The following is an 18,997-nucleotide window of genomic DNA, read 5'->3' on the forward strand; positions in this document are numbered from 1 at the left end:
GCTCTTAACTGGCACAAGAAAATACCACCACATCTCTCCGGACTTGCGGGAACTGAATTGGCTGCCTTATGAAGCTCGGAAACAGCAAAAAATTGCATGCATGGCTAACAAAGCCATCCACTTCAAGACTCCGCTGTACCTTGCGCAGAAACTGGAACTCTCCTGTGGTTCTAGAGCCTCCAGAAGTGCTAGCTCGCTTCTGCTTAAACCAAAAAAAATTGACAAGAAAAAGACCTATAACCGAGCCTTCTCAGGGATGGCTCCGAGGATCTGGAATTCCCTACCCCCCAAAGTCCGGATGAACCCGTCTACTGCCTTCTTCAAAAAAGAAGTCAAATGGCTCCTGATGAAGAAATGTCTGCCTTAGCCTGGCACCTTCCTCTGATTCTGGGTCCATACCGTTGACTCTTGCCCAGCCACCTTGGTCATGAGTCTGTCGGACAATTCTAGACTGTGATCTTTTTTCTCCCTATGTTGAGGCTGATGTGTTTTGCTTTGTCTTCACAAGTATGTTGGATAATTTTAGACTTTGAATTTGCTACTGTGTTTATTCTGTTTTGTTTGCTTATTCCCTTGCGTTACATAATCTGTAAAGCGCTCTGATACCCTCGGTGGTCATGTTCGCGCTATATAAAACTTTCAAAATAAATAAGAAATAGGCCTCGAAATCTGGAGCACCCAATCCCTCCCCCATTGTCATGGGTTGTCTTAGGTCAGAGCGACAGTGTTCCGACCCCCATCCCAGATTAGTTGCCTCAATAAGGCATCCATGTCCCTGAACCATCTCTTGAGGATCAGCAACAGCCTCGGCAATATGCCCATTTCGAAAAGCGCTATTCTAGCCATAACTGAAAGTTTGAGGATACGCCAGAAGGTCACATTTGCCTTTAACGCACGGAGCGCCCTTCCCAGGTTCCCCTCCAGTAGGTCGGTCTGGTTGTGAAACCACTGAATACCTAGGTATTTGATGGAGCTAGGTGACCAGGTAGGTCCCACCGGCAGGTCAATGGGCCGTGCCAGTGTAGGCTTCGTCGGGAATATCTGAGTCCTTCTGACTGTTAACTCGGACCCCAATACCTTAACAAACTCCTCTAAGACATGAAACCCTATCCGTGTACCCTGCGGTCGGTCCCGGATGTATAAAAAAATGTAATCTGCATATAATGAAATCCTATGCATCGATCCATCCAGTACTATTCCATGATTCCCTCCCTCAGCTCTGAATCATTCCACTAGGGGTTCCATCGCCAAAGCAAAAAGCAGTGGTGACAGTGGACAACCTTGTTGGGTCTCCCTGTGTACCCTTGCCAGTGGTTCAGAGTATAACAAGTGCACCCATCGCAGCCATTTGTCTCCTGGGCCCATTTTCCTCATCACCTGTGGGAGAAAGCACCATCGTAGTGAGTCGAAGGCCTTTTCCAGGTCAACCGCTACTACCATGGCATCTGGGAACCTCATAAGGTCCTCGTGGAATAAGACATGATACAATCTCCTGAGGTTGTTAGAAGGCGATCTTGTTGGGATGAAACCGTTTTGGTCTGCATGTACTAGACCCTGCTTGTGCGGTGCAAGTCTAGTGGCCAACACCATACTTGGCAATTAAAAATTTAGGTTCAGCATTGGCAGCGGGCGAAAGTCAGCTGTACCCACTGAGTTTGATTTATTCTTGGGTAGGGGAACCACCAATGCCTCCCTGGTGGAGTCTGGGAGGCGGCCCACCAGAAGTGCAGCAGCATACATTTTCTCAAGGTGGGGGTCTAAAAGCGTTACATAAGTGTAGTAGAAGTCTGCAGGGAGACCATCCGGCCCTGGTGCCTTCGCTCTGGCCGTTTCTTTATTTACTGAACTTATTTCCTGTGTAGAACGGGCCATCCCAAGACTTTTCCGTGTATCCAGATCCACCTCCCAGATTCTCCAGCCCTCCAAGTAAGCCACTACATTTTCTTTGTGAACTTCCCCTGGACTGCTAGATGGTTTGACATAATAGTCTCTGAAAATGTCATTAATAATTTTGGGGGAGGAGATTGTCACCTCCTCTGATGTTAATATAATGTGTATTGGAGAGTCCCTCATCTCGGGATTAATCATTCATGCTTGCATTTTCCTAGCCTTCCCACCTTCCACATGCTGTCTCTCTTGATATGTGCGGGAATCTAGGAGTCTCATCTGTTCCCAGGTTTCCTTGTATTTGCTTTTTATTTCTGATAATCTCTTCTTATCGTCTTCTCTCTGGATAACCCTATCCAGTGTCTGAATTTGTGCTTCCAATGACTGGAGCTCCTGATTGATCTCTCGTCTAGCACTCAACGTTTGGCCCATGCATTGCCCCCTCAATACCACCTTAAATGCGTCCCACTCTATCAAGGGTGTGTTCACCGAGCCCTAGTTTCTTGCAAAATAAGTCGAAATGGCTGTAGATAGCTGCTGCCTAAAGCAGTCATCTTCGTGTAAGTTGGGGTCTAATCTCCATAGTGGAATAGGTGACTTCTCAGGAGTGGTGGGGGTGGCTCGAATTTCAAAAGGAGAGGGCTGTGGTCCGATATGGCGAGACCCAAGTAATCTGCCCCTGTCCAGGTAGATACTAATTGCCTAGAGCAGAGAAACATGTCCAATCTGGTATGTAAGCCATAAAGGGGGGAATACAAGGAGTATTCTCTCCTTAATGTGTTTTTTATCCTCCATATATCTAGGAGTTCCCACTAAGACATCCACTCCCGTAGGCCCCTAGCTGTCATGGCTGCTGCCGTACCCCGTAGAGGTGGTGTGGGTATATCCATGTCCAGGTCAATCACACTATTGTAATCCCCCCTCAGGATCAGATCACATGAAGCCATTTCCGACAATGGTTTAGGAAGCTGCAGTAGAAACTGAGTTTGATCCTGGTTCGAGGCGTATATGCGCCCCAGTGTTAATTCTCTCCCCTTCAGTCTCCCCTCCACCAATACATATCGCCCTTCTGTGTCTACGATTTTGTGAGTTGCAAGGAAGGGGGTGCCGGGTTTAATCGATATAAGGGCCCCTCTGGCATATGCCGAGTAGCTCGTCGCAAACAGCTGGCCCGCCATCTACGCTTAAGTCTGGCGACTTCTTCTGTCATCAAGTGGTTTTCCTGAAGCACCACTATCTGCGTGCCTCTACGTCTAATGTGATTTTGTATACTATAGAGCTTGTAGGGTGAGCCCATGCCCCGGAGGTTCCAGGATATCAGTTTGAAATCCTCTACTACGCCTTGGGGTCTGGTCATTCACACCACCGGCTGTCACACCCCTACTAACAGGCCTCGAACTGTGTCATGTGTGACAGACCCCAGAGTAGCAAATAACAGTCCTAACATTACAGCTCCCTGTCCCAAGAGCAGTGTGGCAATGGCCAGCTGCCCAAACCTGTAAACAAACATCAATTTGGTTAGAACCTGCCTTCAGCTGGTGGTACACTGTGGAGGGGGGGGGGGGGGGTCGGAAAGTCAAAGAACCTTGGAAGGGCTTCGGTCTTGTCCTGGTGCCACAGCTTGTGGGCAGGCCACCCTGTCTTCTCCCAAAAAAACTCTGTGTATGGAGCCTCTGTGTCTTGTGCACTTGAAGAAGCAAACTCCTCCCATTATCAGCATCCTTAAATAATGTCATCCGCCGAGCGAGGAGTAAATTTCGCCAAGGCTAGTTCATTGCCTGTGTTGTCCTCTTGCCCAATCGTTTTTTACTTTCAAGAGCAAACCCTCATTGTTCAGGTCAATTTAAAGACTCGAGCTAGGCTTTACTTCTCACTCTGTTAAGTGGGGGAACTTGATTGTGTGGGGTCATCTGTATGATAATTTCAAAACAAACTTCTTTCATGTAGTCTTTCAACAAGCAGTAATTATTATAGCAGTAAGTATTGTAGAACATCAAGCAAACCTGCAATTATGAATATGTTCACCAGACTGGGTCATTTTATTATCTTTACCTGTTTGGTCTTTTTGCCAAATAATCACAAAGATGGACTTGGAAAGATGGGGAAGAATAAAAATTAAAATGTTCCTTGACACATTTATTTATTTTATGAAGCACCAATTGTCATCTTCCGATATTTTTGGAGCACCAGAAAATCCAGAAAATTAGATATTAACTGTATCCATTGTAATAATGAAAACGATAATAATGTCTTTAGATTCCAATTGGGTATAGCAGTTCTTAACTTTCAATATTCTTCAGTCAAAGCATCTGGCACATAGTTAATTATCTCATTGTCAAACTCCCATCTGCAAGATTTATTTAGATAAACGGATTTCAATTATTTTTGTCAACAGAACTAGTGATCCCCACCAGTGAGTGAGTGAGGTTTTAGCTTTTTTATTGTGGAATACAGTACTTAAACATTTATTGATTTTGGAATACAATACTTGAACTTTTATTTTCCATCCAGCAACCAGTAAAGCAAGTTTACTTTTAGCAAGTGACCATTTTGAAAAGAAATGATTTTGGTGTGTAAAATTGCCTTTATATTCTTTCAAAACTGAAGACTGTTTTGTATGGTCTTTGGGTTTTGTCAAGTTACTGGAGAGATGCTCTGAAAAAGGCAGTAAAGTGAGACGTGTATCTTCATTTGTCCTTCATGGAACAGCCTCTTCCTTAATCTAAACACAATGAAATGCTTAATTGGAGATGCCAGAAGAACTTGAAGAAACATTTTGATGACCCAAAGGGTCTTATAAAAGGAGCAACAAATCATGGCGCTTATATCGGTTAATGCCCTTGGATTGGTCTGTCTTGCTGTGAGATATTCTTTTAATATTAGTCATAGTTATCCATTTCAAGAACTCACTTGGGTGCCACCCTCTGAGCCTGCTCTGAGGCCTGATTGTTAGTGTCCCTTTATTTCATGGATATTGGTAGGTCTGTGCTCTTGACAAAGCACAGTCACTGTTTTACAGGGTCTTCACTGCTGAAAGTTTCTACAGGGCCATCGAAAGTAGGAGCTGCCCCAGGAGCCTTTTTGCCGATTGCAGGTGGCAGAGTAAGACAGCCACTAAAAAAGGGATGCCCACATTCACTCTAGCTGATGAGCATTCACGCTAATAAGTGGTATGGTGGCTGGAACACAGGATAGTGAAGCAACCAATGGTTCACAAAAAACACATTAAGTGAGAGCCCACTCTATCCATACATTTTTGTTTAATTCAATTTTTTATTAATTTTGTTTCCCTTTTAAAATATTACAGTATCATGAAAGATAACATGTATCACATAAAGTTGACCATACAGTGAACCATCCGTCTACGTCAAAGATATTTTACGGTTGAATAGCGGCTTCTTTCAGATATACATTTGGTGCTGTCGTAGGCACAGCTACGAGCTGGATCTCGGCAGATAGTGCATGTTCCACAAGGATAACAGCCATCATACATTAGACGTGGTTCCATTTACGTTTTGTGCAGAGTCTTTGCGGATCATACAGTTCGGGTAAGTGTACAGATGTTATAAACAGAAGAAAACAACCAACAAAAGTTAAAAACTAACAGCAGCATGCATAGATTCTCAGGTGTGTATTTTGCACCCTGAACCCCCCCCCCCCCCCAAATTCTCCTCCCCTCGGGTCTACCTCCCTTCCCACCACCCATGTCGTAGCGCACCTTAGGTGTCAGACAGTATGCGCACTCCTACTTGTCATTGCGGATGTTTGCTATCCGGCTACTCATCCCTCCCTATCGGGGCGTCTCCTCCACTCCCCTGTTGTCCCTCTGGGTCGTCCCCCTCAATTTGTATCAGGGCCTGAACTAGTCCCTCCCATTGCGTTGCTATAGGTGTCTTCCGTAGCCCCAACGTTTCCTCCCGCAGGATGGCGATTCCTTCTGCTTTGGCCCATGCTAAAAGTGAGTACCTCCATGCCCGTATATGTGGTGGGTCTCATGCCTTCCATTTCTTGGTTAGGAGCCGCTTGGCTACCACCTAACCTAGGTCTAGGAAGCGAGAGGAGACCTTCGTGGTCGGAGACCTGTGGAAATGATGTAATAAATAAACGGGCCATTCAAAGGGTATGTCTCGGCCTGTACAGGTGTGTAACGCTGCGCCTACAGCTTGCCAATAGGTGTGTAGCTTGTGACAGCCCCATAGCATGTGTACCATTCCAACCCCCACCTCCGCGCACCGAGGGCTGTAATGAAAGGTCTCAGATCTCCCCTGGACCAAGGTATGTACCGTCACTTTCCCAGGGAGAGAATATCAGTTCCAAACTTATGGAATATAACATATACACAGCACTTCCTAAGGTGGGCAAACTTTCAACACTCCCCCAAAGGCAAGGCAAGAAAACAATATCACATGAGTCTCCTCTAGACCAAGTTAACACACACAACACTTCTCTAGAGCGAGATATACTTTGCACATCACTTGCCAGGAGTAGAACAACTTCCTATAATACCATTACCTGCTAGAAGGGAATTCACCCATCCTTCTACAACAGAATACTTGGCCAAGAAGAGTCCACACCTCCTGCTACAAGGAAAAGGCGAATTGGTATATCTGGGATATATTTATTGGTAAGTAGCACCACACGGTAAGCCAAATGCACCTATCAGAGCAGACTCTAACATATCAGTAGTATGATTGAAACACAATCAAGGCAAACATGTATGTAGAAATATATATGTATATAAATGTATGGAACCTGAAAATAAAGTTATAGTAAGCAAGAACAGTAGGAAAACTAGAAATTAGTTGAACACCTCAAAAACTGTCTGTCCATCCCGTTTCCACTTCGCCAAAGGGGAGTCCGGTTTTTCGGCTGAAACAGGAGACCGTAGTGACACTATATGCCCCACCGCCACAGCTGCACGTCTGCCCTGTGATGAACTTTGTTATTCCCTACTTATTTGTATAACATGTATTCCAGCCCTGCTGCCTCTAGCGGCTCAGCCAGAATGTGAGTTGGTCGTGGAATGTTGGTGTGCCTGTGATGCGTGGAATGCCTGGGTGTCTGAGTGGATGAGTGTTGGCAGTTAGAGATGGGCTGAGCAGCTAGGCAGGCTGCTCCTGGTGGGGCTGGTACCACACCTCTGCTGGCTGGACTAAAGATTGATGTAACCTGAACTGGAGACTGAATAAAGAAGACTTGATAATACATCCTGACTCCAGGTGTCTACCTTCATAGGACACAACATAATTTGGGCGACTAGCGGACTTGGACCCTAGAGACTCTTGGTACAGCACAGAAACAAGAACTACAAAGAACCTTCAAGAGAAACCAGGAGATCTCACAAGTAACTTCATCTACAAAGAAAGTATTTCCAGGCAAGCCAGCGCCAGCCCCACCAGTGTCCTCACCAACGGACAGCCCCACCGACCAGTGTCATCACCAACTGACACCACCGCCTGGGAATACTACAGCCACCTAAAGGACTACAGTGAGTTGGAGTAGTTCAACTACAACCGCATTTGGTGTTCCAGCCACAAAGGATTACAGTGAGTTGGAGGAGTAGTTCCATTACAGCCACATCTGGTGGTCCAGCACATTGTTACCTACAAAAGTGTTTGGTGAGTTGGATGCGTAGCTTCTCTACAGCCATGTGTTGGTGTTCCAGCCACATTGCGCTGCAGAGTTTACATTGTCTTTAAGAAAGACAATTTAGGATTATTCATTTCCAAGATGGTGAAACTAACAGCTTGCAGTTGCTGCACAGAAGGAGATTACAGCAGAAGATGGTTTAAAGAAACGTTGGACCTGCCCCTGGTTTGTCTACCTCTGGATGTCTGTTCTAGAGGCGAGGTGCCAGCTCAATGTCTTTGGGCACCCTTTGGCTTCTACACGTTGGTTCCTGTCTACATGGGTACAGAGATCCCCCACACGTGACTTTCCTCTGGATTTCGTCTGCACAAGGTTAGCACATGCTGTCTTAAAGCAATGTTTGATGCCTGTCAAGTATTTGCATCAAGGTGAGGGACTTGATTTTCAAATGGGGATAGTGCATCCACTTTGGACTACGTGCTAATTTCGAGAATGCTGTTTGAGGAAATGGGAGTCAGCCTCCTGGCACTTCAGGAAGGTGTCATGGCTTCGATCTGCACTTCTACAGGCGCAAAGATCGGTCTGTGTGATTTCCGAAGCACAGGGTTAGCAGTGGACTTTTTCTACGTTTTTCTACTAATCGAGGCGGTTGTTTAATCAACGTTCCCTAGCCAACCTCTTTACTTGTGCGAGTATGGGGGTATGCCAATTTCTTAATTTTTGCGGTTCGTGGCTGTCCCTTAAACTCTTGGCAGTTTAACTGCAGCCTTCATTTTCAAATTTAGCCATGTCACGAGACAAGCCATGCACGCGCTTACCTTTGTCCAGCAACAAGGTCGCGTGCAGTCCTCCGGCGAAGTTCCCTGTGTTCCTGCATTTTCAGTGTGACGTGCACGGCTGCCTCAACTCGTCGTTTGGCTCTTGTGGATGTTTGGTGCACGGACGCACCGTGCCACTCTGCAGAAACGTCGACAGCGTGCCGCCATTTTATGGTTGGCGGCCGCTGTTGCCTTTCCCCTTTGGTGGTTCATGTTTGCTGTAGAGTTGCCGTCAACACAGCTTCCTTCTGCCAACCGCGTTGTTCGTGTTTTTATGAAAATAAAGTTTTCTGGAAGTCGACATGAGGGCCGGGGACAACGCGGTGTCTTCACGACTTCAACTTCATCTGCAATTGTCGACTTTGGAATCTTCTTGTAAGAGCCTCCGTTTCATGGATGTCGGAGGTATTGTACATTGTTCCCACAGTGGTGTGCCTGCTTGCCACAAGTCACAACCACTATTCCTGCTAAGAGTTGGTTTTCTGCCACCAGCTTTTCTTTCTTTGCAGCGAATTTGTCTTGAAGGTGACCCAATTCTGTACTTTGGCAGTGACTTCTACATACACATCTTGTCCGTGTTTGCGACGTGTGCTGTTTTGACTAGCTGACTGTTTATTCTGAGCCTTATCTCGCTAGTTATGACAACCTGACTGTGTACGAGTCTGCAATAACAAATTTGTGGGTTATTCCGCACACATGAACATGCTCCATTTACTTCACCTACTGTGTGGTCTATATCTCATGACAAAGGGTTGGCATTGCTTATCTTTGTATTCGTTTACGCAATTTGTGTATAAGTGTGCAGTAACCTTTGTACCCTTTTATGCAAGGGAAGCCTTTTTCAGGCAAAACTCAGGTGAGATTTCGCTCACCGGCGTGGGGCACACTGCACCACTGCTCTACAATTAACGGAATGGTTTTAGTTTTAGCTTTGTGACGACAGTAAAAAAAAAAGAAAAAAAGAAAAAGAACGTTGTGATGCCACAAGTTTGTTTTTCGAGGGATGGGCCTTCCTTTATTTCCTGTTTATAGTTCTTGTGGGTGGTCATCACATTGCTCATATACATGAGGGATGGTTGTGGGCTTAATTACCCATTTTATTTCATGTTTTGTTACTCCTACACGGGGTATGTAATCTCCACAAGGGGTTTGGGACATGGGTTAGTTCCCATACATATGTACCTAGGTTAACCCTTACCCTGGGTTGGATGTGGGTTTTTATCCCTGTTACAGTTGCGCGCAGTACAATAGTACATCCCTTCACGGGTGTTTTTATGGGTGACGACCCATTTATTTTAGGTCTTCCTTACTCTTGGGATTGAAGTCGCAGGGTATTATTGCTACGCTTTTGCTTACGCTCCAAAATGTTTTATAATCTCTTTTTAAGGGGGATGGAGGATATTGCTGTTCAAATGTATGTATCTTGACCATCCTTTCTTGTCTTAATGGTTCTTTCTCTTGCAATGCTCTGTCTTTATTGCCGCATCCTAGAGCCTTGTGCCATTATTAATTTTTCTTGTTTATGGTTCTTCCTTGTTGCATATTAATCTTGTTGTTCGTTTTCTTTGAAGAAAAAGGGATAATGTTATACCCTACTTATTTGTATAACATGTATTCCAGCCCTGCTGCCTCTAGCTGCTCAGCCAGAGTGTTAGTTGGTCATGGAATGTTGGTGTGCCTGTGATGTGTGGAATGCCTGGGTGTCTGAGTGGATGAGTGGTGGCAGTTAGAGATGGGCTGAGCAGCTAGGCAGGCTGCTCCTGGTGGGGCTGGTACCACACCTCTGCTGGCTGGACTAAAGATTGATGTAACCTGAACTGGAGACTGAATAAAGAAGACTTGATAATACATCCTGACTCCAGGTGTCTACCTTCATAGGACACAACAAGCTTCCACCGAACAGAATCCAGACACCTCCTTTAGTACAAGTGGAGACGTAAGACGAAGCTCCTGGTGAGCCTCGCCCCCTTTTCCCATCAGAGTCCGTACCACTCCGCACCAAGGCCACAGCTTCAGCTGGCCAGGTGTCTGTTATGGCTTCAGAGCAGAGCGAGCACATTCCTCTGACAAGATCCAGTTCTTTCTGGTCAGTAAAGGGTGAAAAACAAGTGAAAAGGAAAACATGCCCTTCTCACCTAGTTCAGAAAATGGTGACAGCTCAGAAAATGGAGTCACTCAAGCATAAGCCTCTATTCACGCAAAAGAGCAAAATTAGTATACAAGATTACATAAGATCAGGCCAAAGCCAATTAGAAGCACTGCCGTTAAGCAAGATAACGTCAGAATCTGAAAGAGAAATAATCAAGCCCTACTTCGTAGCTTATTCTTACTAGGCAGGCCTACACATCACTATATTATGTTATAGTATGCTAAATAAGACTGCGATGGTGATGGGCGACGGTCATTATCAGGCTATTTATCCACATTAATGGCACATTCATCACAAGGGCATTGCGCATCTGTGCAGTGAAAGTGCCTGTTTATCTTTTCGGGTGTGAGGTATGCTCTCTGAACTATAAATAGCTATATTTGTCGGAATCTCATATTCCTAGGAATTCGTGTTGGACTCTTTAGTATCCTTTCCCATTCCCTGTCCTCTATCGGCAGTTCCAGGTCTGCCTCCCATTTACGGCGCAGCAGGTCTAGAGTTACTGCTGCGTGTGTACGAAGGGATGCTGCAAACCGGCGGATCAAGTGCCTACCACGTCCCATAACATGGAGGTACTAGATGGTAAGGTGTTGACTTGGTTCCTCTTGCATTTCTCTCCATCTAGAGGATAGTGTCTCGATCAGTGAATGGTGCCTTAGAAATTGTCCCGGCGGTAGCCCCACCTCGTCGACCAGGGACTCATATGGTATGAGCATGCCATCTCTGTACAGGTCTCCCAATGTCTGTATGTCAGCTTCGTGCCAGTCCACCCACTCTATCCATACATGTAGAAGGAAGGGTGTCCTTGTTCCTCAAGTGGTAGTTGATTGGTAGCACTCCTTGGTTATTGGAGACTGTCCATGATTTCAGTTTGGAATTTACCAGGACTACAACTTGGATGAATCCACCTTTTTATTATTATATAATCTTTTACAAAGAATGCGCTTGTATAGGTTAGGAAGAAAATCACCTTTTAACACAAAGGGGAAGTTGTCCCTGAATCTTCTGAGCTGCCATTACTGGATCAGTAGGGCAGGATTTTTGTCAAACGGAGATGTCTTTCACTGGCTAGGTGGTTGGTTTACTGCCATTTGGAGAGTGACATTAGTCTTCTGAGATAATTTTACTTCTGGGTGTGCAATGGTGAGCCTGGAACTTCAGATGCATACTTTAGAGTCATGTTCTTTACTGTAAACTATAGATTCCTCTAGGTTCTGTATAGTTTCGCACTCTGCCTACCTGTGTGGCCTCTGATTCTTTGTTCTTATACGGGCTTATGAGTTGGTGGTGGTTGTATCTGTTTGGATCAGATTCGTGCAGATGTTTATCTGGACATGGTGATTTGAGTGTCTCTAAACTGGAGTTCTATGAAAGAACATGCAAAAAAGACCAAGGTTCTCGAGCAGAATATTTCAAGCCCTGTCACCCTGTCTCCTTGGCCTACTCCCCTCACCTGTACCGGCTCAATGGGCTGATTTCCTCCCCTTTCCCAACCTTTTACTTGGTCTGACACCCCCACCACACCTTGTTTTCTTTTTGGGCTGACTCCCTCCTACCACACACACATTGTGCTGGCTTTTTGGGGTGACCCCACAGTTTATGTAGAGGAGGTTACACCAGAGTTTCGCGTTGCCGGTCATTGCGGGTGGCAGAGTTTCGACACAAACAGGCCTGTTCCCAGTCACAAGGTGCCCAGACGTCCAGATTTTCACCTTTTCTTCTTGGAGTAGCTTCCACTGATGCCATCCAAGGGTCCAGTACCTGGTGGCTCTTCTTCAGGACTCAGTGCAGCAAAGGCCAGCAGCAGGGCTTGGGCAGGTCCAGTTGGTAAGCTGGGCAGTTGCAGGGAAGCCCTTAAACCTCATACAGGAAGTCAACCAACTGACCCTTGGAGTCACTCTGGGTAGCCTGGTAGTAAGGGAAGCAGGTTCAGTATTCCTTCCTCAGACAGCTTGGCAGTCCTTCAAGCAGCAGGGCATTCCTTCTTCTGAATCTTCCAGAGGCCCAGGAGTGTTCTGATGAGTGGCTCTGGAAGGCCAAAACTATATACCTAGTGCTCACCTTTTGTGTATGCGACTCCCTGTCCTACCCCTCAACACCGGATTTTAAATTGCAATTCATTTGAGGGTAAACCGCATATCTCTATCTGGTCCCTATCTCAAATGAGCACTTATTAAATATAATATTGCAACCCAGTGTTAATGGAAGAGATTGGCCTTCGAACAAGGAAAAACTACTTTAGGATTTTTTCACTGCCAGGGCAGGTGAAACGTGAGAGCACATGTCCTAATTTTTAAATGCAATGTACCCTTGTTAGACCTGGCATCTTTTGCTGTGTGTTCCCTGTCTTTTTGCTTTCTGACCTCCTGGTTTTGACTCTGTTTTTGCTGGTTTAGTATCTCCGCGCACTTTCTTACTGCTGTTCAGTGTTAAAGTGCAAGTGCTCCTATCGTAAATTGTATTATGGATTGGTCTTTCCATAATTGGCATGTGATTTACTGGTAAGCTCCTAGTAAAGTGCACTGAGTGCCACGGCCTGTAAATAAAATGCTGCTAGTGGACCTGCAGTACGGATTGTGCCACCCACACGAGCAGCCTTTTAAAGGATTCTCAAGACCTGCTACTGCAGTGTCTGCGTGCAGTTTTTACTGACATGTCGACTCTGCAAGTGCACCCACTTGCCAAGCCCGAACCTTCCCTTTAATTAAATTGCATGTCACTCCTAAGGGAGTCCCAAGGTACCCCTATGGGCAGGGTGCATTGTATTTGAAAGGTAGGATATGTACTGGTGTGTGTGACATGTCTTGGTAGTGAAATGCAGTATATGTTGTTTTTCACTATCTGTCCTATAGGATATAATGGGGAATACTTGATAACATTTTACGAGTATATCTTTCCATTTGGACAAAATGGAGAAATGGAGTTTAGTATGCCTGAACTCAGAATGTAGAAAGACATCTTTTAATAAAGATGAATTTTATGTTCTTTGTTTGAAAATATCACTTTCCGAAAGTAGGTATTTTCTTGCTTAGCCATCCTTTGAGCCTCTGATGGGTTGTGGATTGATTGACTGTCTGGCATTTGAGTGACGGGGGCTGGGGATGTGCATTCTCTTCTGACAGTCACTGTGGAAGTCGAGGTGTGCCCTGCCTTTCCTGTATTAGTCAGGGCTGGGCTGAATAGATCTGGGCTGCATTTAGAGTAGTGAGAGAAGATTTCCTTGCACCTGAATGGGTCTGGTCTGCCTTGGCCAATGCAACCTCCACCTCCAGCTGGGAAGCTGGGCCAAAGAGGACCAAACTGGTTTGGACTGAGCACAGACACTCTCTGCCCAAGAGAACAAAGAGAAACTGAATATAAATATTGGGGCCCAGAATTAAGAACTCGCTTGGATCAAGGAACCTGCCTAGAAGAAGAGCTGGAAGAACTGCCAGGAGGAGCACTGACCCTTTGTTGTGTTGTTGCTGTGCTGTGTTGGCCTGCAGTTGCTGCTTCTGCCTTGGGCAGTGAAAGGACTGGACTGAACTTTCTTCACTTGGCACCAAGTATCTCCAAGGGCTTGAAATAGAGCTTACGTCCTGTTCGTGAAGTCTCTGGGACAGCAATAACTTCACCTATGTCTAGGTACCGCCTCTGGAACTGTGAGTTTCATTTGCCACAGAGGGGGAAAGCAGCCGACACTGTCACAGACACAGATGCCCGCTCTGTGTCGTGAAGGCACCACAGATGGCACCGCCGCACTTCGCACCGCAACCGTGGTCTCCACGGCAACGACTGCCACGGAGCCGCTCCTTGCACCACTACCTGTGGGCATCTGACTCCGCACCGCCTCACTTCACTTGGCCACCCTGGTCTTACTGACGCTGCTGCCCACGGACCTCTACACCCGTGATCGCACCATGGTTTGGGGGCACTGCTCGTAAGTCACATGACGCACCGCCCCGTGCCACACCGCATTCTAGGCAGCCCGACGCCAGTTCCCATCAACCCGCACTGTCGCTTGCACCGTGACCTGTCAGCACTGCCACGAGCACCTCCTCACTGAACCGCAGCCCTGGTCTCACCGTCTGCGCTGGATGGCAGTCACCGAGCTGTTGCCTGCACAGTGACCTGAGGCCACATCGTACAGCTATGCTTCACACCACAACCGCGACGGTTGCCACGACCGGCTTGTACCGACACGGTCGGCTGGAACCAAAGGTACTGTTTGAGTCTGCCACTAACGCGGGTCGGCCAGAACTGTTGGATTCTGGTGTTTTCAGCACCGCCGCAGCCCCAGGCAGAGACCCCCGTTTCTAACAACCCTGCACTGTGAACCTTTAGGATCTACCTTAGGGGTAACTTATACATTAAAAAAAAAAAAAAAGAATTTAAGAAAAAGGTTTATATCTGGCATCAAGCATATGTTGCCAGGTCAAAGTAGCAGTTTAAAACTGCAGTACAGGCTGCAGTGGCAGGCCCGGGACAGATTTGAAAAGGCTACTTTTAGTGGGTGGCACAATGGGGCTGCTTCCCCCCCTAGTAGCATGTACCGGTAGCACCACTTTACTAGGGACTTTAAAGTAAATATACAAATCGGGGAGATGCCAGTTGTACCATGATTTAGGGATCGAGCTCAAACACTTTACCCCTGGTTAAAAGGGGAAAAAGTGAAGAGTTCTAATGCCAAAACCGGTTCACCAATAAAAGACAAAAGGCTGTGAGTGACCCTACAAAAATGGCCGGTCCAAAAATCACTTAATTGATTCCCTTCACCAGCCCTTTCAACTGTCCAGCAGCATATTAAATCCTTGGGTTGTGACTAGTTTTGTAGCCTCCAACTACCCCACAGTGCTGGCACAGCCCAATACCCTCCCCGTGAGTGTGTCAAATATGCATTACAGACTGATGGGAATTAACTCCATACTTCTTTGCTCAGTTGGTAGCCAGTTCCCCAATCGTGATATTTTTGTGTAAGCAGCAGCTTAACTTCATATATACACATGAAAATTTCCACATGGTCACTAAATGTTCATTCAGCCAGGATGATCTATCTATTTTAATGGCCAGCATGTGTGTATGTATCCACTTATTGTATAACGCAAACCTAGCCAAAGGCAGCGGAGCGCTGTACAGGGTGAAATCAGTTAGCCAAAAAATGTATCGAGGTGGCTGGGGTTGACCGTTCTACATTATGATGTAATGGTTTTTAAATAGGTGCATCTAAACTTGTTCCTAAATTGGAGCAGGCTACGGGTGTTCTTGTTGGATACAGCGATGTTCCATGTTCTGGGTGCATAGTTTGAGACTACCTGTTGCGTTGTATTTTATTTTTACACTCCTATGACTTCAGTCTGTTTATCTTGTCTGTGTGCGCTCCAAGAGGCATCGGAGTTTGTGAGCTTGTCTGCCAGATAGATGTGGCTGCTGATTGTGAAGGGTTTACCAAATGGGAACTCGCAACTTTGTAAAATCGACTTGTGAAAAATGGTTCCAGAGACTGACTGAAACGGATTCTAGATTATTCCTAGATTCAGCAATTGTTTGCACAACAGAGAAACGTTTCCCCATACACAAGGAAAAATTATTAACCCTGTCAAAGATTGTTGATGAATTATGTAATCCTTAAACATCACTTAACATCAAGTTATGCGTTTACCTACCTCTTAATTTTCTCACATACGATTTGTAGTTGATGTATGTAATGGGTATAGGTTGGTGGGACAAGAATACTAATGCATTTAAGTACTAATTGGTAAGTGTTAGTGTTTATACATACACGTGTGTGTGCTAATGATAGCTATGTACCCCTGGGTAATCCGATTAATTTGTTGCGAATAATTGAAATGAGATGATCCGCTTGCTTATTATGTGATGCACTATTCTCGACTATTGGTTATTTTCTGAAAGTTCTTTGTACCTTTTTTTTTCCCCCTCCATTTTTGCATGTGTGACTGAAAGCTTACATTGATACAGGTAGGAACCTGCATTTTTACTGTGTTTGGCAAATGTCATTGGCTGCAGCACCTGCCGCAATGTCCAAAATGCACTGTTGGTATTTCTCTGCACTACGTGGCAGGCACCACACGGTGCCTGCCAACTGTTGAAGGGAAATGTAGGGGGGTACCATGGGTACACACAGTGCACACCCATATCCCCCCCAACACAAGGGGGGCCTGCAACGGGCCCCCAAATGCAATGCCCACCAGCCTGTGAATGGCAGTTGCTTCCTCCATCCACCGCTGGCGGGGATGAAGCATCCTAATATGGTGGACGGTGCCTGCTAGGCACTGCCACCATTCTAGGTATGCTTTCTGGGTCCGCCAGGCCATCGAAACGGTTGCCTGTGTCTGAGCCGTGGCGGACGGTCTTTCCGTCCGCCAGCAACCTGCCCGCCATCATAATTTGGCTGCCGGAGAATGGGCGCAAGTTGGCTGTGAATCCGCCACCCGGCTGGCTGCCGGTGGCGGATTCACCGCTATCGTAATCAGGCCCGATGTCTTTATTGTATTGAGCACTTTTGACTTGCCTGGGGTATTACTTTCCGAGGGTATCTGAAGAGAGTTTTGGAAAGAATGGGGATACCTGCATAGGAGCAGAGCTAACGAGAAGGACCATTGGATTGGAACCTTGCAGTGATAGCTCTCATAACCACCCATTTCTCCAAATTCAGCAGGTCCCATTTAACAGCCACTAATACATAATTCACGATGAAGATGTGGAGACCGAACTTATCTACTTTGCAAACAGTTTTCTTCTAGCAGTTGCCCTGAACATCATACAACTTGTTTTTTTTAATATTGCAGTTTACCATGAATGCAACAGGTCCCGGATATCCTTTGGCCTCTTTGTACGTTGGAGACCTGCACTTTGATGTTACAGAAGCTATGCTGTACGAAAAATTCTCACCTGCTGGTCCAATCATGTCAATTAGAGTTTGTCGAGATGTTGCGACCAGGCGCTCACTTGGTTATGCTTACATCAATTTTCAGCAGCCTGCAGACGGTGAGTCTTTCCTCTGATTTTTAAAGCTTTTGTTTTTCTTATTTTTAAAGATAGGGCAAGACCAATGTAAAATATCGGGTTAATTCAGGTGTGTGGAATTTAATAAAATATCTACTTGACCATGGGGCAGGTTACTTCATAAAGCTATGTGCCCTGTAACAAAATACACTTGTTTTCGTGCCATGTAGTATAGTGACACATGGCAGCAATCCCATTATAGAAGAGCTCTGATATAGCCTGATTATGCCAGGGCTCATACCATAGTAGGGTTTGAATGCTAGTAATTCCCTTATTTTGCCACCTTTCCGCGCAAATCTACAAACTGGTTGAAGGCAGCGGTAAGCAGTAGTTCCAGAATTTGAATGCCCTTTAGTCTGTGCAAACCTACTAACTTGCATGTTTTAAGGGGTTTCACCAGCTCTTCTCTAATATTTTTCCATAATGAGAAAGGTGAGAAATTAACTCCTGGCAATGGCAGGCATAAAACTTCTTCCAGCTTTGGGCAAAAAGTGGTTGGAGGAAAAGTGAACTTGCAAATGCTCAATAGATTTTCGTATGAGCAAATCTACACATGCGTATTTGCTAGTGCTTGAATAAATTTCACAGATATTTTCTAGGACCAAGGTTTGTTGACTGACTTCTGTAAAATCTTGTGAATTTATGAAAGGTGTAAATCTGCACTAATGCAATGACATATACCGTGGATGCACTTTTGAGATTTCTTCAATAATTGGACACCTAATTAGATCTGCTGTTAACTAAGACCTTTTGTGTTTATTAAAATTCTATCTCTCTCTCGGTCTATCCTCTGATTTCACTATCCGTGACAGCATTCTGCTCGTTCACGAGTATCATATTGGCACACAAAGTAGTTTTGTTAATTGCCAGGAACTAATGTGTTATCAATATTTGGGCTATCCAATCTACCCATGTAGGTTTGGGTAACAGAAACTATCAGGTAAAGATGCCTAAAAGGGATTTCATTTAAAGAGCCATTTCAACCAATTTCAGCACTATTGTAGAATGTACTACTCATGACATCAGACAGGAATTATCCTAAACACATATTCAATTAAAGTCAGCAAGGAATAAATCTCAACAAAACCAGGTATATTTCTTGTATTTTGTATTTAGAATCTGCAATGGGTAGTTAAGGGTTCAAGCTGATATCATTTACCTGTTCACAGAGAACTAAAGTCACATCAAATAATTTGTTCTAATCAACAATGTACTATAACCCATTTCATAGAACTGTCAGGGGAAACTGGCCTATACATAGGACCTAGATTTCCAAGAACAAAACTTTTTTAACATTAACTAAACATAAAATGGGTTGATGCGTTGTTTGTCTTTGTTATCCATATACCAGACCATCTTCAGGACATAATATCCATATAAAGAAAAAAGACCCTTTGAGGAGCCGTGTTGCATCACTCTGGAGACAAATTATAAACTGCGTATGCCGCCGTGTAATATCACTGATCCTCCATGGCGTCTTCCCATGAGGTGGAGATCGACCTGGAACTTATGTGGCCACGTGTGCTTTTTGAGACCAAAATTTGTTTTTGCT

General features: G+C 45.3%; 1 protein-coding gene across 3 annotated transcripts in view; it reads left to right on the forward strand.

The window, feature by feature from the left end:
* The window catches only part of LOC146812352 (embryonic polyadenylate-binding protein-like), an 818,377-nt gene that overhangs the window by 95,629 nt on the left and 703,751 nt on the right, over window positions 1–18,997 (forward strand). For all 3 annotated transcript variants that reach the window (XM_085619346.1, XM_085619345.1, XM_085619347.1), the window contains one exon: window positions 17,229–17,427. In XM_085619346.1, coding sequence (XP_085475472.1) covers window positions 17,235–17,427 — 193 coding nt within the window. In that variant the 5' untranslated portion in view covers window positions 17,229–17,234. The remainder of the gene's footprint in view (window positions 1–17,228; window positions 17,428–18,997) is intronic.

This window comes from Triturus cristatus, chromosome 7 (genome assembly GCF_964204655.1).
Source record: "Triturus cristatus chromosome 7, aTriCri1.1, whole genome shotgun sequence".
Taxonomy (NCBI): domain Eukaryota; kingdom Metazoa; phylum Chordata; class Amphibia; order Caudata; family Salamandridae; genus Triturus; species Triturus cristatus.